The sequence below is a fragment of the Barbus barbus genome (assembly GCF_936440315.1).
Source record: "Barbus barbus genome assembly, chromosome: 30".
In the NCBI taxonomy this organism is placed as follows: Eukaryota; Metazoa; Chordata; class Actinopteri; order Cypriniformes; family Cyprinidae; genus Barbus; species Barbus barbus.
Window position 1 is genome coordinate 2,070,107 of NC_136758.1, and position 26,032 is coordinate 2,096,138.

Consider the following 26,032-nt stretch of genomic DNA (forward strand, 5'->3'; position numbering starts at 1 on the left):
CTTTATTAATTAACCAAGCGTTTGGCAGGTTGTTGTGACGAGCTTTGAGTGTATTTGATGTTCATTTTCTTAAAAGACATGGTGAAATGCTGGTGAAGTGCCTCTCAGAGCAGCTCTGGAGATGAAGTTCAGTCCTTATATTTCAACAGTAGTCTTCTTGCACGTGAATATATTCATAGATACTAGTCTATGTTGTCATTGCATTAATTGTACAGCCCTACTTTGTATTTATTCATTCAAATTTTGCAAAATTTTGTGATTTCGTCTGCGTTTTCCACAAACTCTCATGTATGGCAGGAAAGCACAACACTCCTTCTTCTTAACCGGTCATTACTGCAGACCAAACAAATGTGACCCACATGACAAAAGCCACGGCCACAGTAACCTGCAGTTATGGCTGTTCTGTGGTTTGAGAACATGACCATACATGCACATTCACAACATGAGACTGAGGTGAAGTGGTTAAGGACTGGTCAGGGTTACGACTGGGACTCTGAGCCTGGGAAAAAGGAAACTTACCCACAAGAGAAAACATATCGGTGATCATGCTGGCCTTTATCTTTAAATCAAGAGGAGCATCACTAGAAACATAAAAAGACAAAAAAGCATTAGTGCACTGTTATATTAACCTTGTGGGCCAATAAATAATTCTGATTTATAAGCCTTTAAAAGAAACACAATACAGTGTGTGCTGTAACATGATCATTTTCTTTCTTCCATGAAACACAAGATGGGCAGAATGTCCAAGCTGCTCATTTCCACCTAATTAAAGGTGATTTATACTGTCAAGCTACAAACACCATCATAACTTCACTAATGCACTACATTTCAAGTCATTGAAATCATACAAGAGTCAAATTTTGGAGCACCTTAAAGTTTTCAATACAATACAACCTAAATCCACAGTGAACACTGTCACTGCCTACAAAAATGCATCTTTTTTAAAGGGCTAGTTCACCCACAAATTAACATTCTGATACTCTGAAAAATGTTTTGTCCACACAATGAAAATCAATGGGGTCAAACGATCTACATAACTAGATGATTTACCTCTGCCGAAAGCACTAAATGACACTTCCACTTGATAGTGAACACAAATGTGAAGATATTTCAACGTTTCCATTCTTGAACCCAAACCAGTGCAGTCTGTGCTGTTTTTAGAAGCACCACACAAATGTTTACGAGCATGCTGACAAGTATTCATTAAGAACTTCCCTCTAGGATTGTTTGACACAAAAAAAAAATTGAGTCTGAATTGTCCATTTTTGTGAGTATTGTTTGTTGCATTGTATTGAAAAACATTTGGGGAGTAAATGGCTTTTTTAATAGGAAGCATTTATTTGTATTTCTGCACTTTATCTCTGATCTAGAATAGAGGGTATTTGGCTTCTGAAATCCCTTTATCATCTTGTTGAACTGCTTGTTGGGCCACTGGCTATTAAGCTTCTGAATGTCACTGCTGAGCAACTTGCTGTTCTTCATCTTATAACATGGGCTCCCACTATTTAGGATGTTCATTATTAGTTTGTCAGTTGTGAGACAGAGTTGCCTTGGAAAACTCTTCACTTAATGGCTTTTACCAGCCCTTATGCAACCACTGGCATGGAACCGCAGGTTGGTTTTCCAACGCTTCACCTTCCAAGAAGCCGATGATGACTGGGTCTGTTTGGTATGTTCACAGACTGAGGGAAATGCTGTCAAATGCTTTGTTGATGTATGCCATACTGAACGTTCCTCTTCTTCTTCATGTCGTTTAAGATGATTGCCTTGTCCATGTGGAGCTGATCTTTGCATCCTTCTCTTTTTCCTCCTACAGCCCTACTTTCCTACCCCGGAGATCAGGGCCCATATTCACAAAACATCTTAAGGCTAAAAGTAGCTCATAACTCACTGATTTAGGAGGAAATCTTAAAAATAATGGGCGTGTCAACCTAAATTTAGGACTCCTACATTTCTGCTATAATTCCTGGGTAAACCAGTCTGGGAACATACTCAAATCACTGGTTGCTTCACTTAGAGCCCTTACAAGATCTTAATGCAGTGCATCAAAGCTTCAGATCCAGTAGTTTGGACAAGTCCAGACCTGACAACTTCCAGTTGATTAGTTCCTGCAAATCACCTGTAACGGGAAATCCTTCCGCTCATCTGGTGTTACGCTTTGAAATAGGCTTTTCTGGGAGGTTTCGATTTGATCCCACCACTTATTACAGACGCCGCTTGAGCTCTACTCATACTAGAGAATACTAGAGATGTTCGACACATGTCAAGTAAAAGTTTTTAGGAAAGATGTTTTATCGGCTGAACAATTGGCATGTTGTTAAACAACTGTACAACCTATTGAAAAGTCTGTACTTTCAACGCTCATAGCATCATTTTTATTCCTGTCAAAACTAAATGTGGCGCAAAGTCAGATCTTGACTAGGGCTATATTAACAGTTCATACTTGTTCATTTAGCAATTTTGAGGCCTGATGTAAAACTCTAAATCAACTAAAATTCCTTGTATGGATGGCAGTATGTGATGGGAATTTAAAGTGTGCAACGCAGTGATCTCAAATTGCATTTGTCTGTATAAGACAGGCACAACACAAACACCCAAAACCTGGAAAAAATTAGTTTTTGTACACATCACCATAAACAAAAAAAAAAGGAAAAAAATTAGTGTGTGTGTGTGCGTCGCTCACCATGCCAATGAAGGAGAGAGGTTCACTTCCAAGAGCCACGGTTTGAGGTTGGAATCAATGAGAACGTCAAAACCGTACAGTTCTGTGAATTGAGACACACACACACACACACACACACACAGAGTGAGACGGGTGAACACACACCACACAGAGATGGCCAGCGCTACTGAGGGCCGTCTGTGAATGTAAATGAACAGATTACAGCAGTAATGGAAGAAGAAACAGGCCACAAACACACTGACAGGTTTTAGGAGTGACAACCTCAAAATACAGAAGTAAATCCTCTAAATGATAATTATGTGTCTCTCCAGAACCTGGCATGGCTGTCCGGATATTACAGTATCCAATTATGGATATTGTGATCTTAAAACATGACATATGCATTATCTGTCACTGCATTAGCAGCTAGTGATCACTACCTGATTGTGAACTGTATATAATGTGTTTGTGACTTCTGCAAATAACTGAACTCTGTAAACATTAAACACTCAGAATATGAGAGATTTTTACAGCCATATTTAACTATAATGTAGGTCTGTGATTTAAGAAACAGATGAAGTTGAATACTAGGAAGAAGTGCACCATCATGTGATTCTGAGAGGAACGTCTGTTTTATGAATTATTAAAAAGGACATTTCTACCTTAATCATTAGTTCTGTTCGGAAACTCAGTGAGCTGCGTTACCGTCTACAGTCTACACAAGCATCCTTAACTCAGACGTAACCCAAATAAGGGACTGATTTATAACACTACACATAGACACATAGTGCTCCTCAAATGCACTGGCTTGACAATTGTTTTCAATACGGAAAAATAAAATGCATAGCACACGCAAAAAGATAACAAAATTGAATTAAATTAGACTGTTTATCATCAATACTTTTGTATTGAGTAGAATTTAAGTGTACTTGTAATAAACATTGCTCCCAAATTAACATCTTACTTTTTTCTTATGGCCAAAAGAATGTGGTAGGGCTGTGCATATATTTGCATTTGCTCTTGAGACAAAACTGGGTATTGCAAAAACCAAGCGAGTTCTTTAAAAAAAAAACATAAACACATTAAACAAGTGGCAGGTTTATTAGTTTGCATTTACACTCCACTTAATGCACAGATCTATTCTCACATACAGTATCACTTTATTTTATTCTTTTAATCCCGTCCATTGCCACGGTCATCACTGTCAATCACTGTATTTTCAAATTCAAACCTGTATTTAAATATGGTTGTCAATTTTTAAAAAAAATGCAGTGTGTAGCTACACTTTCAGAAAAAAAAAGGGTACAAAAGCTGTCACTTTTATTTTATTACTCTTATTTAACCAGTGGTTAGTCACACTTTGTTGGCTATAATGAATGGATTCACACACACACACAAACTAACAATGTTTGACACTGGTTTGCATGTTGTAAATAGAAACGTTTGATACTCTTCAGAGAGCGCTCACATAAACACACATGGAGACGTTTGAAAGCAACGTCTACCAGCTGGCATGAAATGAAAAAGGGGAGTGAAATTGGCTTACTGTCTTTATGAGTAATACATCACAATAATATACACAATATTCCCTCATTTTATATTGTCACACATATACACATATTACAACTATATAGCTAATATTCAGTGTTTTGCCTTCTATTTGGGAACATGCTTTAAATGTTGCCTGCGTAGGCAGTTCACTGTGTTTTGGAAGAGAGCCTATATGTGGCTCTAAATGCCCTCTGGCTTAAAGCGGGTCTTTATCAAGCGGTTTCTTTTGGCCGTTCTACACTCACCTCAAAACCTCCAAACCCTGACACAAGAGAGAGAGTGTCTGAATGTTTTTGCTGTGCGCTCTTGAGTAAACAGAGCTGTTTTAGAGAGCGAGGCCACGCTGTGCTGACATCAGGACTATAAGCCTGTGTCCGCCTTTATACTAAACTTCACAGCATCACTCATCTGGTCCCCAAAGGGATCAACAATTGATCCTACTATTCAACGTCACCTGTATCCAATTATGGCATATCTTTATTTTGCCTCAATTAATGACAACACTATTTTTGCTGTTTTTGCGTGAACTAGCCGTTTAAGAGCACGTTGAGTCTTTAAAGGTTTAAAAACCTACAGTTGTGCTCTACTGAAGGTTGTGTTGGGTTGTTTCCAACCATCTTAACCGTGACATACTTCTTACTCTAACAACCATTTTCAGACAACCACTAATTCTAAGCATTTGCTTTATTAATGTTTTTTTCCCTTCATTTTTGTGATGCACTTCACGGTTATGCTGATGATACTCAGCTCTATATTTCTTTGCGACCCGATGAAACATACCGATTTGCAAAACTAACGGAATGTATAGTTGATATCAAAAACTGGATGACTAGCAATTTCTTACTGCTAAATTATGAAAAAAAACAGTGTTAATTATTGGACCAAAAACTTTAGCATGTAATAACCTAGATCACTGTCTAATACTTGACGGCTGCTCTGTCAATTCTTCATCATCAGTTAAGAACGACCTATGCTCTCAATGTCAAATGCAGAAACATTAATTCATGCGTTCATGACCTCGAGGCTAGATTATTGTAATGCTTTATTGGGTGGTTGCTCTGCACGTTTAATAAACAAACTCCAGCTGGTTCACAATGCAGCAGCTAGAGTTCTTACCTAGCTGCTGCATTGTGCTATTTAGCACCCAAACTCTGGAACAATCTACCTAACACTGTTCGGGAGGCAGACACACTCTGTCAGTTTAACTCTAGATTAAAGACACATTTCTTTAACCTGGCTTACACATAATACACTATCACATTTCTATAATTCAAATCCGTTAAAGGATTGTTAGGCTGCATTAATTAGGGGAACACTTCTCATAAAACCCGATGTACTTGTTACACCGTTAGAGGAATGGCATCTACGCTAATATTTGTCTGTTTCGTTCTTATTCAGAGATCACCGTAGCCACCCAGATCCAGTCCGTATCCAGATCAGATGGTGGATCAGCACCTAGAGACGACCTCTACAGCCCTGAACGTCAGCGGAGACCAGGACACCTAGATGAGCCCCAGAGACTGATCCCCAGTGAAGACCCTGTCTCCAAGACGGCCATCAGGACAAGACCACAGGAACCTGACCACAGAATCTGACTCTGCTGCAGCCTAGATTTAAACTGCTGATTTTGTCTGGCCAGAGGAGATTGACACAATTTCGACACACTATTTCCCCGTCTAAATGCTGCAAAGCTGATATAAAGCCACCCAGCTTTATATCAAGCTGATGTAAAGCTGCTTTGACATAATTTGCATTGTTAAAAGTGCTATACAAATAATAGTGACCATCTGCCAGTTCACCACTGATCCCGTGTAATTATTTAAGACAGATCCCAGACCGGATTGTGTCACGTACTGTAAGAGTATTTTGTAAACCTGTTATGCATGGTATACTGCAATCCATTTATTTGTAAACAGGTAGAATGTGCAACTAAAATCATCTGGACCTGGTTATTGAATCATTTTAGAAGTCACTTATTCACGCACTCATCAGCTGACTCGATTCAGAATAACCACGTCCAGATGATCTAGAATAAGATTTTACCTGCTTCTACATTAAAATGTGAAAATGACCTGGATCATAGGCACTTGTCAGACAAGCCTGCGTCAATGTTGGCTTCAAGCTTTCTGTGGATATATTTCTCATGTCTGTGAGGCAAGTATCCTCTACAGTTTTGCTTCATTTTTGTGATGCGCTCCAGTTCACAAAGACAGAGATGGCAAAAAGTGTGTCCTGTTTGTTTTTTTATTTATTTTACAAAAGCATAATGTTTTGTCGATATTGTGAGTGTGCACAAATAAAAGAAGACCCTTTACAGTTTTGAATGATGGATTAATCTTAGCTGTATGAGCAAAAATGATGGTATTTTGTTTCCAGTTTTATCAAGTAAAAAAAGAGCCAGTGATGACGCCGATGCCTCCATGTCAAGCAGTAGACAGTCAAGCACTAACAGCTTCCACACTCCACACAAACACAAACACTGCAGCCAATGGTGCACATTTATTTAGGTTAACATTAGAGCAAACAGCCATGCAAAGGTGCTACTACTTGGATATTGCAATGATAAGCCATATATGAGGTTGATGAATGATTGGCTAACATTTGAATTACCTCAAGCACCAGCTAGTAATAATTAGGGCCCAATGATTTCCACGATGTGGAAAATGTGGCCAAAAATCGCAAAATTCAGTCATAAAAACGGAATTTACTGTATAACGTGGAATGTCACGGAATTTGTCAACGTCTGGACGAATGGACTTGTATCTGTAAATATTAAGCCGGAAAATTGTTATTTAAATATGAATCCTACATGTTCTGTGTGTCTCTGTGCAAGATGCAGTTTTGTTTACTACACACATACTGAAGCACACGTGATGTTCACGGTGATTTCAGCGTCTGGCGTCTCACTAAAAGAGGAAATAAATACATGAACAACATCCCCAGAACTGCTCTGAGAGTACTTCATTTGAGTAAAACTAACAGCTAGCGTCATATCATGTACACACAGAAATTTAAAGGTATTCACGGCGACAACCTTTCAAAATAAAAGTTTGGTTTAACTTGAAGACTTTGGGCTAGAAATACATTCATATATTGTTCAGTAGAATGTATGCAAGTACTAATACTACTACTACACTAAAATTATTACAACTTTATTTTTTAAGGAATAATTACACAATATTTCAATCATGTTTTAATTTGAATAGTAAATCCCCTTTGTTTGCCCAAAAAATAAAATTTTCATTAATTAAAAGATAAATTAATGTAGTATGCCTTCATTTGAATGAACACAGAATTTCTAAAGAAAAAAACATCATAATGCTATCATTAAGAATAAATAAAAGTAGTTTTTATGCATTCAAACAATTAGACATGCTAAAACCCAGTATTTGGTAACAATAAAACATAAAGGTGAGAAGAAAATAGAACATTTCATAGGGCCCAAAACATGTCATTTGTGTTAAACCTTTTAATAAATTAATGTTCAATTGTACAGGTTTCATGATTTTAATTAATTAGATATGCTTTTTATTAATAACTGTCTGTGTAGGCAGCAGAAGTGCTTGAACTGAGCTACAGTCGAGTACATCTTTTTTTAATCAGCTCTAAACACACAACATGAGCTGAAAGACAGGGCGAGCGGCCCATACTAATTACTCAAGATGTGCAAAAGCACCCTTTTGCATCATGAACACACATACAAACACGCTTTTACACAGCAAGCAGCCAACAGCCTATGTGCAATGCATTTTCCCCCAATCAGGAGCAGACACCGGTCCTGCCCGCACCTCAGCACTCACAGGCCGCCCTGCTCTCTCTGTCTCTCTGCTCTCGCCGTTTGTGGCTCTTTAATGTGTGCTGGGAGGGCCCATTAACATCACCGCAAAATATTCACTATGAGGAGAATAAATAAGCACCAACAAGGGAAGATCAAAGCCGGGTGTTATTATGAGCTGTTGGGCTCTGGAATCGAGAAAACAAGCCCAAACCAAATTCACCACAACAACAATAACAAGGCCGTAACGCATCATCTCACTGGGTGTCTCCTGCATCTGCTGTGTCACTTGACAGCGTTGCATCACTGCAGAAATGAATCGTATTCCTGCTGGTTTTGGGTGTCTTTTCATAAACAATATAACAGAGGGTGGAGCGGCTCACACAAACTCACTGATGAAATATAACTTCACTCTTAAACTCAAGTTAGAGACTATTTACACATGATCACAGCAGAGAACTACACGTCACTTCAGCCATGGAAACTGGGAGATTTTCACCAGATTTTTATCTCAGTTAATGTTCCAATATTAAAGGAATATAAATATGAAAATCACACTGCAAACCCATATACAGTCATGGCCAAAAATATCGGCACCCTTGGTAAATATGATCAAAGAAGGCTGTGGAAATTAATCTGCATTGTTAATCCTTGATCTTTTATTTAAATTCACAAAAATCTAACATTTCCTTGGATAATAAGAATTTAAAATGGGGGAAATATCATTACGAAATAAATGTTTTTCTCAAATACGCGTTGACTGTATGCTGTTGTTTTTCACAAAAAAGGAATTTGAAGGATCTTCATGCAGCTCTTTTCCATTTGACGAGAGTTCATAGGGATTCCTTAAAGGGGTCACACAGACCCAGGCCCCTCCCACGATTGTTGATTGACAGTGGTGTTTTATCACAGACCCGCCCTGAGTGAGCTGTCATCAATCCTCCATTGTTTCGACGCCGGAGCAGGGGTAGACAAGAATGGCTCCTAAGAGATTGAGGTGTTTTGTTGTTGGATGTAATATGATGAACAAAGCAGTCGTCATTTACTCCTGACATCTGAGCCGCAGAAGACGCAGAGATTTATCTTTGTTTTTGAAGTGAATGCATCTTCCAATCTGCCTAAATGCGTTTGTGTTCGCGCGAATCATTAGTGATCCAGCTTCACCAACAGAAATATAAGGTTATTTTATGAATCTTTGCAAATCACCTTTCCTAATAACGTGCTAGTTAGTAAGTTCCGCGGCTAAAGTAAACAGTCTCATGAGAACGGCTCGTCACCCCACGGAAGAGAGGGGCGTGATCAGCAGAGCTCATTAGCATTTAAAGGGACATGCACTAAAACGGCTTGCTGAAAACAGAGCTGTTTTTGACAGGGTAAAAAGGGTGTTGTTTTACACTACCATTGAGAAATTTTAACCAAAGAATGTTATAGACTTTTCATTAAGACCCTGAAGAATCACATCAACTTGTGGAAAATGGGCATCCGATGACCCCTTTAAATATATATAATACTATCATAAAGTCAATGCATTTGACTTGGTGGCTTTTTCTCTTCTTTTGAGCTTGTTGCAGTGCAATATAGAATTGACTTATACATGAAGAATATGTGGGATCCTGCTGCGTTTTGACCAAAACAGGGTGGAATCAACTGGAACCAACACCTTTAAATGCTGCCTACTTAGGCAGCTCACTAGGTTTTGGAACAAAGTCTTAGAAAATAAATATCTTGGTCATTACTATAATTGCAGGGGGAAAAAAAACATTTCAGTGGCTCTTCGGTCACATGGATAAATTCAAGATATAAAAATTCAGGTCAAAACTACAGGAACCGAATGGTTCTTGACCATTCACATTGTTCTGCTGATGCAGGGTAAGCAGAGACCGGTCTTTATATTTAGCCACTGCTCTAGTCAACTGCATGCAGACTGACCAATGTTCTTCTAGCATTTAAACCAATTGTGTTTATTAAAAACACTGCACTGAGGCTCGTGACCACACACATCTATGCAGCTCTAGAAAGCATGTACCACTAGTGTGAAACCGCTGCTCACAGCTCTATTTTAAAACGATGTTTGTGTAAACTCTGAAATGATGTGACATAGCTGGCAAAGCATTTTGGCTCGGCTAATCAAAAATAAAAAAAATGAACATCCTTCATCAGCAATGCATGCTGTTAATCCTTCACAGAAGCAGAGTGATGACGAACAGAAGAGACAGTAAACTCCTTCACACAGCGGCCAGCCTGCATAAATAGCCATCTAAACATCAAATCAACATTCTTCATACAAAATTTAAATTGTACCACACAAACTCGAGTATTGTGAGTCTTTGCTCAACAGTTAGCAATGTTTTGGTTGGAAAAGAAAAGAAATTGGATTGTCTGAAGTCTGACGTGACTCGTGACTGGATATTGGTTTATATATGTCTATATGACACACAACATAAATATCTAATTAATGAATTCTCCCTTGCAGGTTCATCACAAAGGGGGTGTGAATCTTCACAGTCCTCACGATTTGATTCAAATGATAACAATTCAATTACAAAATGATCCTCAATGCATCTTGTCCACACTATCGTAGTGTTAGAGCTGTCAATACCAAAATTTCAGAAGCCATTTTCAATAGCACTAAAATGCAATAATTCTCAATTACAAAAGCAGAGATGAAAAAAATGGAAATGAAACACTTATTTCTAACTGGTAAACCACATAAAATCTTTATTGTACAATTTACTTATAAAAAGGTACTTTTTAAACAACATACTTTTTTAAAAATAATCACAAAAGCTGTCACTAAAGCGGTACCGTTTTACCTTATTTGCCCTTAAAGAGTGCATATTAGCATCTTAAAAATATATATTAGTGCCTAAAGTAAACATACTAGTGTCTAAATGGTACATTTTAGTACCATTTGAAAAAATCCCAGTGACAACTTGTTGCACTTCTTTTTTCTTGAGAGTGTACTAAGCCATCAAAGAAAGACAAAATAAATCTTTTACAATTTATGAAATCTGTCTCGGTCCACAAAACTGTAGAGCATGCACTCATATAAAGAAGCATTCAACTGGACTTAAAGACATGAACAGCCATTACCCAAATCACACACAAAGAGGCTCATTTATTCACTAGCAAGGGACCGTTTCTGCTTTCCATGTCAGAGGTGAAGAGGGACCAATGAAGCATCATGTTACAGGAGTTCATTTAGACAGCAGCTGAACAAAGACAAACCCAACGCTAATTCACATGCGAACAATGACGAGCATATTAAAGAGTGAATCAGCCATGTGGCTCTGATCCAGATTTAAGTGAGATGGGATGTAAACTTGGAAAACAATGGGGCTGTTCTCCTGGAGCCAGTGCTAAAGAGCTTTTTCAACACTTTCTCATTTATTAGCCTCCGCATCACTTCCTGCTTCTGCTTCCGTGTTGTATTGCTTTATTTTATTGGTATGACATGGAGATTTCTCATTATGATAAGACAGTAAAGATGGGATATGCAGAGCGGGTGGTAGATATGAGGAAAGGATTATTTGAGGAAAAAAATTAAATAATAAATGATAGTTTTCAGCAACTGAACATACTACCTCCAAATTAATTTTCAACTGACCCAGATTTGGAGGAACGCAATCAATGACGAAACAGTGACATTTAATTATAGCGTTTCTATGATGACACGTTTTGATCGTGTCATTAGTTGTTTTTCCATCCAAAGATACAAATTTAACTTCTGTATAAAAATTAGAACATTGCATAAAATGACTTGCACCAGACGAAACACAATAACACTGTCTTGTTGTCTTTGGATGTCTGATGTTTGGGAACGCAGTCGTGTGAGACGATGTTCAGGCATTTCAAAATGATTAAAATAACACTAGTGCTCAGGTTAGTCCAGTCATCTAATCACATCATCTGCTGAGGCAAAGTAACACGATGTTTAATGCACATTGGGTAATTTATTGGTTAAATGGGTTTCCTTCATAGTTTGTTCTTCTTAACGGGTGAAAAATTGTTAGAATTTATGCATTTAAATTGGCATTTCCATCCAGTGTTTTTAATGCGATATTCCACAATTTGCATCAAAATACACAATGGAAACATAGCTTGTGTTTAGTTTGTTCACTGGATATGGATAAACTACAACAGGTAAACATATCAGCGGTGTGGACACTAGTGCTGGGTTGATCATTTAGATTTTTGGATTTTAGTCAATGTTCATCGCAAGAAGCTTTGTGCCGTTTCTTGTGATATGAAACAAAGTCTCAGCTTTCAAATTCTGTTAACAAAATTCAAACAATAGCTAAATGTGGCTTTTTTAATGTGTCGTGACAGATTACTGTAGGCAATCATCATCCCTTCCTGTTTACTACTAGTTATAGCACAAAATAAACATGAATGAACATCAGAAGAAACAGAACAACTTACTAAAATGATCATGTCTCATGTAATTGATCAGTCAGTGTTTTAACTGCCAGAAGACATCAGTAAATCAGCTTGTGATCAATAATGTCACGACACATCACATTTACCTCAGGAAAGACATTCAATGTCCATAAACTCATTAGAAACTCAGCGAGAAAAATAACTCCAGAGAGGATTTTTGATAAATACATGCAATATATTACATATTCATTATATTTGTAATTAACCTGTTAGTGATGTCTCATTTAATGCATGTTTGAAAAAAATCCATGAAAAGAAGTTATCACAGCTATGGTTTAAATATGTATATTTCAACAATGAATTGGAGTAAAAACATAACTACAGACCTGCCAACCTTTGAAATTATTTTGGAGTACCACTTGTGTGATGGGAGGGGGGGGGTGACATATATCATATCCTGATATTTTGTGAGGAACTGCTGTGGGGCATGGACTCTTTTTGGTTTCTTTTTAGGTCTGCTGCTCTCTCTCTCTCCCTGTAAGTGTCCTCATCTGATGTCATGTCATGTTTTTTTTTTTAGCTGCAAGGCATGAAAACACTTTTCTGTCACCGAGCACATAACTTTACACTACTTTGCCAACTTAAATGCCTGGTGAATAGACAAACTAGCTTGAAAATTATGTAGTGTTAGGATAACGTTATTCGTGTTAAATATTTCCCAAAGGTCTGCACTCAGCTGCACGATTCTGGATAAATTGAGAATTATTTTGTCTCAAACAGAGATCACGATTCTCCCACGAAACAAAATAATGTGTGACAAAATATCATTGCTGCAGTCTATTTAAAAGTGTTTAATTTGAACGAATTATTAAACATTTAAATTAATATGTATTTATAATATATTTAGTTCATATTAAAATGATGAAAAAGTGGTTTGAATGAATGATTTAATGTCTCACTCGTTTCTTTACTGGATGAATCAGTGTTTTTAAACTAATCTCTTGATTCAATCACAAATACATTTTTAAGTCACTTTTCTGCACCTAGTGGCGGAACAATGCAATCGACACAAACGTTATTTGAAGCACCAGTTAACTTTCAAAAGGTCTATTTTGATCGCTGCCATAAACATCAGTGTTTATATCTGAACGATTAACTTATGAATGACTGTAATACAGAAATAATACTGTGTAGCTGAAAAGACTGTTTGTGAAGCTGTTACCCAAACATGGTAACTCAGTGTCAGCAGTTGAAGGCAGATGTGAATAGTCCGGGAAGACTTTTTTAAAGGTTTATTAGACACGGGCGAAGCTCTAGTGCAAATATATCAGTATTTATCCAAGTACGTGCACTTTTTTGGACTAAAAGCCCTAATATTAGGACGCTGTTCAGTGAGTGCAGCTATATGAACACAAATAAACCGCAGCAGATCTGACTGAATATAAATGTGTGCTTTTATTCTATTCAGTTCGTCTAAAATATCAATGCGATCACGTCGACTCCAGAGGATTAAGTTAACTCAACTCAATATTTTAACTTTCCACATCCACCTCAACCCGTTTACCTTAGTTGTAAGTACTGTGTGTACTGTCCTCTTTTAAGAAATCAGACGGCGGGAGTAAAAAAGGTACGGGACCGAGCGGGATTTTGTTTTGCTGTCTATTTGTACTCTCTTTTTAATGATAGGTTACGCATTTGTCAATCATCCCACTTGCTAGATGGGGAATGAACCCAGCGCTCTGATTGGTCGAAGTGCTCTTTCTTTGCTGTTGCTTGATTGGTTTGTGCTGCACAAAGGCGTCAGCAGGTTTTTGCGTAGTTGAAAGTGACAAATCGTACCTGCGTACTTTGAGGTCAAAATGCATGCCCGCTACGCAAAATGCGTACAGGTTGGCAGGTCTGTGACTATATATATCATTAAAATACGTTTTTTTAAAAATGCCATTTAAATGCTTATATTCAAGTCAGTTTTAATTTAAGTGCTGGTTATTAAATAAACCTCATTTTCAGTTTCGGTTTTCAGCTAAATGAAAATTATTTTCGTCAAAAAAAGAAAATATAAAAATTTTGGTAAAAAAAAAAAACATTTTGGTGCATGACTAACGTCCAATATATTTTTGTAAGATACAGTAAGTAAAGAGACTGATTTTACCATATTAAACAGGCCCTGTGTATTCACAGTACGAGCACTTTATCCGTATCACACTGTATCCATCACATTCCACTGATGCACCTGCATGGGCGGCTCATATTCAGTCACATGACACAGTGAAGTGAACCTGGCCTGGCCCTGCCTTCTTCCAGTATCCCATCATTCACTGCGAGATGAGGGCATAGGGTAAAGATATCCTTTTCATGCAGGTGATTGTCCGATAACAGAGCAGTCCACAGGGACTGTGTTATCACAGCGTAAACAAGCAACATCTCCTGAAGAAAATATTATGTCTACAAACACGTTACAGTGGAGATGACAGAACACTGGAGCGGAGAAAGAGAAGGATGACAAATGAGGATAAACGTGTTTGAATCTTCACAGGCCCTAGCATAGACAACATTTCACAGTGACTGCCTTCTGTGGAAATGTGCTCATCTTCAGAAAATAAATGTATTTCTGTTATTCTCTCATCAATTTTCAGTAAACAGAAGATCAAACATGTGTGCTTGATGTTACAGAAACAGTGAGCTCTACTCTTGTGCATCAAGCGAGCACGTCTGATCTTCCATTTACCATATTTAATGTGCTCTATGTATGTGCATTAATCAATGTTTATGAATCAATAAAAGCCTAAATTAAATCTGTTCATCATACAAAGCAATCTCACTGCTGTTTGTGTGTGTGTGTGTGCATGGGAGACCATACTTGGCTATAGAGCGTATGCATTGACATCACTTCCCTGCCGGAACACGCCCCCTCAGCCGGACTGAGTGACAAAAGAGCTTGCTGCATGATTGGATTTAATAAGGAAGCTACGAAAAACAAACGATTATCAGTTTAAACTAAAGGTTGTTGGACTCATATTATAGTATTCCTTACAACTTACCAAAGATCTAGTGGTCCACGGATATTGATATGCAGCCAGGAATCGTGTTTCCTGACATTTATATGTGCCTGATTTCTACGCCAAGGAAATACATAAAGCAAATTTGCCTGTGAACGCATTTTGTACAAAATAGGTTGATCTAAATCCGGGTGATCACTTATATCAAAGTTATATATCTATTGTTAAATCATCCAGCCCAAAAACTAATATAGTTTTTGTGAGTGTTTATTTTAAAACACCCAGTTATGCAGAAAATAAGATGGTAAATATTTAATTGATGAGTTGTCAATACAATATATATAATAATACAATATATAGGATATGATTTTACAGCAAAATTCAACATATAAACATGAAATGATAACTGCAAACCTGTGTTTCCCTGCCTGGAGTCCATATGTTTCTTTGAATTGCAGGGATCCATTTGCTTCTCTTTTCTGTAGCTTTCGGCAGTCTGTAAAAATGTACCTCAGCTTTCTTGTCAAATGTATTTGTAGTCAATCGCAAAGCTCTTTCTTGTTTTAGATGTGTTTGTTTTGTGTGTTCTGTCACAGGATTCAAACTGAAAACCAATGCTACCATTCATTCTTTTTGCCACTCTTGTCACGTGCATACCCTCTATACAGGGGTGCTCCGATTGATCAGCTACTGATCACTATCGGCCGATAATCGCTTTGGGATGTTTGATCGTCGATCTCAAAAAAAATGATCTCAAGCTGATGACGCGTCTATGAAAGATTGTAGTACTGTACTGTGTAAAAAAAGAATCATAATGCTGAAAAAGCATTTTAAGTAACAAAGTTTGGATTTGAAATCAAAATAATGGATCATGAAAAACAGCCATAGATCAGGAGCAGACTCCCACGTGAAAGCACAGTCAGTGCTGCTTCTGCACCTTTAAATACCACACATGGACTGCATACACACTGCAAACGGAGTATGTGTGAACCTGGTGTAAAAGGCCATCTCACATACGGTTCATGGAATCAGGCTTGAGCTGTGTGTAAGCTATTGTGCAACAATCGTACGATTGTCAAAACAAAAATGCAGTGCATGATCAAACATTTAGGTAAGATAAATATATACAACTGAGAACGTTGGTCGCAAAAGTGCGACCAGTGGGAAGAATGAGTCTAGAGACCTGCCGTACAATCCGTGCCACCAGCTTTACCAAATGGAACCAAGTAGGGCTCGCTGCAGTCCACAAGATCCAGGGGGCGTAGTTGGATCCACATCTAGGGGGTGGAGATTGGTAGGTTTAGGGATCAGTGGGTGGAGATGGGTAGGTTTAGGTATACATTGCCCTCCATAAGTATTGGAACAGTAAAGACAAAATTGCTCTGTTGGCTGTGGAGTCAAGACATTTACAAATATGATTAAAAGATGAATATGAGACAAAACTACAGAATGTCACGTTTTATTATTATCCATTTCAACACATACATGTTTTACCAAATAAAAAGAACAGCACTTTTAGAGTTCATCCCACTCATTGATGTGAGCATAAGTATTGGGACAGTTGAACATAAGGCAGATATTAAAGATTAAAAGCTATTATTTAGTTGCAGATCCCTTGCACACAATCACAGCAGTGAGTCTGTGACCCATAGACATCACCAGACTCTTGGTCTCATCCTTTGAAATACTTTTCCCAGCCTTTAATGCAGCCTTTAATTCCAATTGTTGCTTGTTTTGGGGAGTTTCTGCCTTTACTCTCCTCTTCAGCTGCTGAAATTCGTGTTCAATCAGATTTAAATCTGGAGATTGACTTGGGCAATCTAAGACTTTCCATTTCTTTGCCCTTATAAACTCCTTGACTGAACTGGCAGGGTGTTTTGGGTCATTGTTCTGATGCAATATGAAGCACTTCCCAATGAATCTGGTGGCATTTTCTTGAATATTGGTAGGCAAGATGGTTTTGTACCCTTCCAAATTCATTCTGCTACTGTCATCATACATGAAGTCATCAGTAAAGTTGAGAGGGCCTGTTCCAGAGACAGCCATGCATGCCCATGCCATGACACCACCTCCACCATGCTTTACAGATGAGGCTGTATGCTTGGGATCATTGCAGTTCCCTTTGTTTCTCCACATTTTTGCTTTCCCATCACTTAGATAAAGGTTCATCTTTGTCTCATCGGTCCATAAACACAGTTCCAAAACTCTTCTGGCTCACCTTTGTGCTTTTTTGCAAACTCTAATCTTGTCTTTCTATGTTTGGTGCTGGTCAGAGGTTTGCATCTTGCTGTGTAGCATCTGTAATTCTGTGTCAAAGTCTCCTGAGGACAGTAGATTGTCAGAGCATCACCCCAGCTTTCTGGAAGTTGTTGGTGATTTTACAGACACGTCTTTTAGGGTTCATTTTCACAGCTTTTATGATTTGTCTGTCATCAACTACTGTTGTTTTCTCAGCCGATCAGGTCGTTGTTGGTTGCTGGTGTCGCTGGTGGTTTCCAAACTCTTGATTTCTCCATGCCCTTTGTTTTTGCTAGAGCTCTAACTGACTTCCTCTTTTCTTCTAGCATCTACATTGCTTGTTTTTCTCTCAAAGTCAGCTCCCTCATCTTCATCCTGGTTTGTGTGTGTCATCATCGAATGCAAGATTCAGAATACAGAAGTAATGGATATAACTGATACGACACATTCCCTGCTTTTAATATCTGAAGAATTAATGCAACAGGACACAGCTGGTCACTTAGAAAGACCTGTGAGGAAACTGCTCCAATACTTATGCTCTCATCAGATAGAGGGATGAACTCTAAAAGTGCTGAACTTCTTAGCTGGCAAAACAACTATGAGTTGAAACGGCTAATAATAAAATGTGACATTCTGTAGTTTTGTCTCATATTCATCTTTTAATCATATTTGTAAATGTCTTGACTCCACAGCCAACAGAGCAATTTTGACTTTACTGTTCCAATACTTTTGGAGGGCACTGTATGCAAGGTGGGAGGAGTTGGATCTGGATCCAACCACGCCCCCTGGATTTTGTGGGCTGCAGCGAGACGCTCCTCAATGGAACTGCAAAAACAATGATTATTCAAGTTACCTAAACATTAGCCTGCCATTGTTCAAATTGAACAAAATAGAAAAACAGACAAACAAAGCTCTTGTTTCTAGATGACTAATCAAATGTACTACAAGTACGAGTCACTGATCATGAGACTCTTTGTACTCTTGCTTACACTGAAGCTCACGACGATCTTTAGAACATAAACAAACAAACAAATACGGGGACTTTGTTAAATTCACAATAATTTTTCAAACTGCTATGCTGATTATATAATTTGTTAAAAATTAAAGGATACATTTGGAGAAATGTAGCATTCCATCACTTGCTCCCCAATGGATCCTCAGCAGTGAATGGGTGCCGTCAGTCATTAAGATGTTTTAAATACTTCACTTGAGGAAGTGTTTTGTTATGGATTTTGGACTCTTATTTCAGCCGGAAGCAACTGTTTAAATGTTAAAAACCTCTTAATGGTGGATTTATTTATTTAGTCTTCTCCAGATGTTAACTGATGGACTGGAGTGGTGTGGATTATTGTGATGTTTTTATCAGCTGTTTGGACTCTCCTTCTGACGGCACCCATTCACTGCAGAGCATCCATTGATGACCAAGTGATGCAATGCTACATTTCTCCAAACCCCATGAAGAAACGAACTCATCTACATCTCGGATGGCCTGAGGGTGAACACATTTTCACAAATTAAATTTTTTGGGGTTAACTATTCATTTAATTTGAATTTATAAAAAATTGCATTTATTTCTGTTTAAATCTCCCATATTGTTAAATCATCTCTTTGTAAAGAATGGTACAGTTCTAGTACCTAAGTGGCCAAAGGGTCCGACCGATAAAAATGCTCAAAACGTTTTGCTCAATAAGAACAAAGAACGTAAACCATGCATTATTTTTGCTCTCTAGGCAAGTGTTCATTATGACCGGAAATCAAAGTTTTGACAGAAGTACAATTCTTGCTTTGTTACTTCACATGACACACATTTGTGTTCAGCTTTGGGAGGGTGATTTGGCATAGGAGGACAACTACAGAACATGTCTGTTTATTTTATTTATTTATTTTTCAAATTCAATAAACTAATATGATAATTAACTAATCAATTTAAAGAGCATAAATCAGAGCACTGATGAAGTGAATATGGCGATGATTACTCTGGAGGATACAGTGTTTGACCTCATACAGGTAGTTAACACCCCATAACAGCTCAGAATGAGAAACAGTTGGACTGTAAACGGGCATCTCTGCAGTTCTGCTCTGGCAGCAGATATTGTTGTTTATCATGCAGCCTATCATACAGTAAAGTCTGCATTCTTCTGTTTAAACACACTTCTGAGGTTGTCAACACAGAGACTTTATATATTGTAAACCCTTACCTTGAGTTACAATGATCCCACAATAAAATAATGTATCTTAATGTACTGTATGTTTAGGGATGCTCAATATATCAGTGAGTATGTCGATTTAGCACATCATTTCAGAGCGATTTTTTACCAATCGAAACAACATGCTTTTTTTTTTACCATGTTTCAGAAGTACCAAGCAGTTTTTCTTTACTATTACAGTAAAATGTTGATGCCTAATTTCACCTGCTTTTTTTAAAGCAGCATGAAAAACAGCACCGATACATAACATCATAAACCATGTATGTGGTTCTGTCTTACCGAAGCAGTTGCAGCGATGAGGGACAAACATCTTGCAGGCTGTGGCGATGTGGATCTCAGCGCTCAGTAGAGCTTTAATGATCAGATCCTCGATCTGGCCCATGAGCACTGACAAACACAGAAAAATTTATATATATATATATTTTTTTTACAGCAATAGTGTTTTTATCATGCAACACAATCACTTGCAAAAGCATTGAAATATAGTTGTTCCTCCTATCTTATATTATTTCCATCACCAGTTTTGCACTCAAATGCAAAGTTTCTCAGAGGAACACAAAACGTTCATAAAAGAAAAGAAGTTTCCAGGGGGAACAAAACATTTTTGAGAGAAAATATAAGCTTTGTGACTGAACACATAAGCAATAAAATACCATTTTCTTCACATCTAATATTATTTCCATCACCATTTTTTTGAGCAAACACAAAGGTTTGCAAACACAATGTTTCTTGGGGGCTGGCAAAAAAAGAACAAAAAAGATTTGTAAGAAAAGTTGACATATCGTGAGAGAACGCAAAATGGTTTGAAAGCAAATGCAAAGTTTCTCAGGGGAACACAAAACTTTTCTGAGTGAAATAAAAGCTTTGCCAGCGAATGCACGATACAATTTTTCCTCCCATCTCATATCTCAACTGTGTGCCCTTAGCAGAATTCACACAGAAGACCAAGTGTTCAAGCGGTATGTTTTTTGGGTTTTTTTGGAGGACACAGATCATTGGCTATGATCAGTAAACAGAAAAAGACAAAGGCCAACGGTAGATCTATAGTACAATTTCATAGGAAATTAGTTAAATGAAATAAAAAAAAAACATAATTCAAACATAACACAACATGAAATGTTTCAAATATCCTCGAAATGAACCCCACCTAGGGGGTCATAATGTGAGACATCAATGTTTGTCAGGAGTAACAAGCGTGTCAATCTACAAATGACTCTGTAGTGCTTTGTGCTTGAGAGTATCTGCAGATTAGCGGTTATGAATATCAAACATCACGGTGTGTTAAACATGAAAGTACATGATTGCATAAGGCTCATTTTAGCTCTACTCACATGTGGTGTCTTTGCCTTCTTGCCTCAAATATCTGAGCATTGCGCTCATGCTCCATTTGTTCCCATAATCCTCTACTTCAGGGTCATCGCAGCTGAAAGCAAGAGAAACCCTGACTGTCAGCACCGCCAAAACAATGCCGAGAAATGGGCACAACGTAACAATGTTGACATGATTAGCAAACACAAGGATTAGCTCGTATTTGAAAACACATTCCCGTTTAGGAGTGATGAACAATGAGAAGTGATTATTTAACTATTATTTCAGACAGCTTAGATCTGTTCTCATTCCTGTAACATGCATGATGCTTATGGCATGAGCTGCCACCAAACAAACACAAGCTACTCTAATATCATCAGGCAATTATAAAGAGCTATTAAGGATTACTGCCACATAACCTTGAGCAGATTCAGATGGAAAGACTTTCCTCACATTTCCTGTGTTAGTATTGGTGGAAATTGTGTTTAAAAAGTTTAAACATGGTAAAATAAGTCTGAGATTGCACTGAACTGTTGACTGAACTTTTTCCTGTTCTTACTGACTACCCAACGTTTGAGGAAGATAGACTTTTAATTAAAAAAATAATAATCAAATGTTAACTGAAAATAAAAACTCTCTTCAATGATGTTGCTGCGTTTACCGTTTCCATTTATACTGTAACAAGGAGATTTTGATGATTTATGATCCATATACTTAAAGGAGTCATCTGATGTGATTTCTAGTTCTCCTTTCTCTTTGGAGTGTTACAAGCTGTTTGTGCATAGATAAGATCCCTGAAGTTGCAAAGACTAAAGTCTCAAAACCAAAGAGATGTTCTTTATAAAAGTTAAGACTTGACCACGCCCAAGATTTGCAAAACACCGCCCAAATGTATACGCAAAGAAAGAAGGCATAACTATTATTCTGTCTGTAGTATTGTTGCTGCCGCCGGCGCCATGTCCTGGAGACGCTGTGTTTCGTTGTGAAAGAGAAGCTACTTTGTTTGGGCTTCCAAAAGAGGACACAACTAGAAATCAGTGGTTAAGTTGTGTTTACAACACTGTTCCAGAACAGTTCAACCCAAATATTAGAGTGTGTGCAGCACATTTTACAGAGGATTATTCCCTGATCCCGGGAGAGAGTAGCCTACAGCGTGAACACTATGAATGGCTGTGAACACTATAAAGTGGGGCAATTCCAACATCACAAGGACAGTCTGATGCTTCTGACTCACAGCCTGTAAGTACGTTTCTATATTTAAAGAATTTGCTACTGACTATTCAAACGCGAGTTTTGAGCAGTGTAGAGTAGTGTTTGTTTGGTGTTTCTACGATCACAAATGCAGACATGGTGTTATGTTTAGGCGGCGCGGCGCAATGCATAAAAAGACCGTACGAGTCGTTATAATCAGTAATTATGTCCCCGCTGGATGCAACAAATATCTCGTTTATAATGGGTTTTATTGTTTTTGTGTTGTTGCACAGGGACACGGCATCACAATATGGTGGTGAGGGGCGTAACATTTCCGTCTCACGCTTAAGGTATTCGGCCAATCACAACGCACCGGCTAGCTGGCCAATCAGAGCACACCTTGCTTCTCAGAACGATGAGCTTTGTAAAAATTGACGAGTTTCAGAACGTCGGAGCATAGAGGAGCAACAATAATGTACAGTATGAGGAAAATAATGTGTTTTTTGAACCTCGAACCGCGTAAACACATTGCATTACACCAAATAATGTTCTTTTTAGCAACATCACTTGACCCCTTTAAATATGTCAAATTTTTCCACTATTTGGTGGTAATTTTGAAATTTGAGGCATCGTATCTTTTACACTTTAAAATGCTTTTTTTTTCATTTCAAAACTTTTAAACAAAGCTTCATAAAGTCAACATTTAAAGTCTGTCTTGACTGTTTTGCTTTTCTGGTTAAGAAGTCAAATGGATTTCCTTTGAATTTTTATTAATTTTCATTTTAATTCTACTTAAATGAAATTCTGCATTCTTTTTGCTACCTCAAATCAAATTCAACAATTGAACTGGAATTTAAAAGGCACTGTCATGCCTAAATTGTTCATTTATGTATTTGAATTGCATATAGAACTTTCATCCACTTGGATTACACAGTTTAACATAAACTATTAATAATAATAATACTTTGTCAGTTATACATAAATGAAACGGGTCAGATTTCTCTAATGGTACTAATAAACCGAATGCGTTTTAACCAGGTTTCAGTTATTTCTGTTTCAGTCACACTAATTGTAATACTGACTATTGCTTGTTCCACAACCATATTTTAACAATGTTAATACTTTTTGAATAAATTGAATTGCTTTCACAACAAACAGATTCCTGCTGGTTCAAAGCAATCTAAATAATTCTGAATAATAATTAAACAAATTCAAATACATGCAAATAGTCTATAATAAACTATGCAATGAACAATGCAGTGTAAATTATGACAAATAAGCTATAAGGCAGGGCTGGGTTGTATACTGAGTTTGTACATTATATCAATATAATTTTATAAACAATATGGAATGAGGCATTACCAGTTATATTGATATACAGTAGTTTGGTGTGTGCACATCTGAAAAATAGTGGAGGACACAAAGTGAACTGCTGCGGGAAAAGTGCATAATCCAGGTTGTCCTAAACATAAGACAAGCTTTATATTAAGGGCTTTAAAATAACTCATGAGATATAGTTAACCTGTATAGTTTAAAGAAAGTTTTGTTTTTACTTATTCTCATTTTTAGTTTAGTGAATTTAGGCTCAGCTTTAAAAAGAATTATTTTTGTTTTTAGATTGTAATGTTATAATGTTAATGTGATTTTAACCCTTTTTTGCACATAATATGTAGCACAGCCTACATGGTTGCATTCACTATATTAGTTTTCATTTCCATCAATATAAACACTGTTTTATTGAGCAGGATGTAAAAAAAAATAAAAAATAAAACATTTAAAAAAGTATGTATGTAATGTATGCATGCATGTATGTAGCTTACATATATATTCTCGTAGCTTCGTAAAATTTCGGTTGAACCCCTGATGTCACATGGACTATTTTACCGATGTCCTTACTACGTTTCTGTCCGTTGGTCGTGGTAATATCCTTGCTGTCTATGGAGGGTCAGAGAGCTCTCAGATTTCATCAAAAATATCTTAATTGGTGTTCTGAAGATGAACGAAGGTCTTACGAGTTTGGAACGACATGAGGATGAGTAATTAATGACAGAATTTGAATTTTTTTGGTGAACCTTTAACTGACCACGATATTGCATGCACGTAGTTTATTTTGTGCTTGGATATGAAATGATACAGGCTACAGCGCACACCGGACCTTTTTGCGTGCAATTGATCTATCGGTAAGCCCCTCCCCTCGAACGCAGATGAGCCAATGGCAGTCGAGTATCAGTTGCATGGAGAGCGGAACTCGGACATCTTTACGTTTCAGCGCCATAGAGAAACATTGGAAGATATGAAGCTTGCATCGGTTTTATGGTGTTTATGCTACAAAAATAGAAAAAATGAGAGGATCGGCAATGTAATTTATTTTATTACATTTCCTAAACCCAAACAAAACAGAGCAAAATGTCCCCAAGTATTCAACCCCAATACAAATGAAGACAAAAACTTTCATTTTCTGGTTGTCATAAACTCATTAAGTTACAGTTTTCATCTGCTTAAGCAGAATGTTATTTTCATTTTGTGCTTTAGCAAGGTATCTCTAGCTTAGTGCGTCCATGCTAACGTACAAACCTAAATAGAGAACTGTTCTCATGTCATGTACAGTGTAGGTCAAAAACACATAAACAAAGGTCTACATTTCAGTGCCTCTCCATATTAAACTGGTTAAATGTACATTAATTAATCGTACCCTGCGATACATGACCAGTGTTGATCCTGCATGTTGTCATCCGTGATCGTGACGACCGTAACTTGAGGCTTCTCCCGCTTGCATTGTGATTTGTAAACCCTCGATACCAAATGAATCGAGTTACCCAACATATTTATTTTAAAATCTCTTATATATCCCTCCATGGCATATTTAATTCACACTTGAATGCAAGGTTTTCAGACTGACAGCTGTCATTGTAAGACGGTGAGCAGCTCTGTTTGTTTGTCTGAGGGAGCAACAGTAACTAAGGGGGGCGGGGCTTACCGACAGGTCAATTGAAGATCATGCACTACGAGCACAGTACTGTTTCCACGCTCATTTATCTTGCGCCTGGCGCTGAAATTAACTATATTCTCAGTATTCATATTCGCATCCACACTGGAAGTTGAAATATCAAACCCCGAGAGAGCTCACCTGATGTAGTCACTGCTCTTCTTGTTGACACTGTAGTTGGTCAGATGCATGAACTGGTTCTTGATGTTTGCCGTGGCATGGTCATACTTCACTGTGGCAAACCTACAACACACACACGCAAGGAATAAATGAGCTTAATAGCGAGTATGACATTAAACTGACCCGCTGAAAAGAATAAACAGGTACAGTACCAAAGCAAGCAGCCTTGTGCAAACACGGGACGACCTTAAACCCCAGCCACAAATCTTTTTAATAATAATGTGACACATAAACAGAGAGGTGTTGCAACAGCCATCCAACTAAAACTAGCAAATCACACAACTACAACAGCAGCGCTGTGATGGGATGACGTATTTTGTAGGCCGAAACCTGGAAACAAACATTTTACTACCTTCAGTTCCATCGTCCTGAGGTCAGTGGGGCTTTTGGTTAAATGGCTGAAATAAGACTGAAAACAAGCTCAAGATATTTTTATGTTTTATTCTATAACTATACCCCCCTTGTGATATTTTATAAAGGAACGGTCTTGTGAAGGCAAAAGCTGCATGTTTTTAAGAAACAAATCCATCAAGATGTTTTTACCACCTTGTTTTA

The 26,032-nt window shown here is 37.6% G+C and overlaps 1 protein-coding gene across 2 annotated transcripts in view; it reads right to left on the minus strand.

The window, feature by feature from the left end:
• ttll5 (tubulin tyrosine ligase-like family, member 5) overlaps positions 1 to 26,032 on the minus strand; it is a 126,462-nt gene that overhangs the window by 88,624 nt on the left and 11,806 nt on the right. For both annotated transcript variants that reach the window (XM_079386449.1, XM_079386448.1), the window contains exons 10-14: positions 25,439 to 25,540; positions 21,144 to 21,235; positions 20,092 to 20,199; positions 2,684 to 2,765; positions 520 to 581 (exon numbers count right to left, since the gene is read on the minus strand). In XM_079386449.1, coding sequence (XP_079242575.1) covers positions 520 to 581; positions 2,684 to 2,765; positions 20,092 to 20,199; positions 21,144 to 21,235; positions 25,439 to 25,540 — 446 coding nt within the window. The remainder of the gene's footprint in view (positions 1 to 519; positions 582 to 2,683; positions 2,766 to 20,091; positions 20,200 to 21,143; positions 21,236 to 25,438; positions 25,541 to 26,032) is intronic.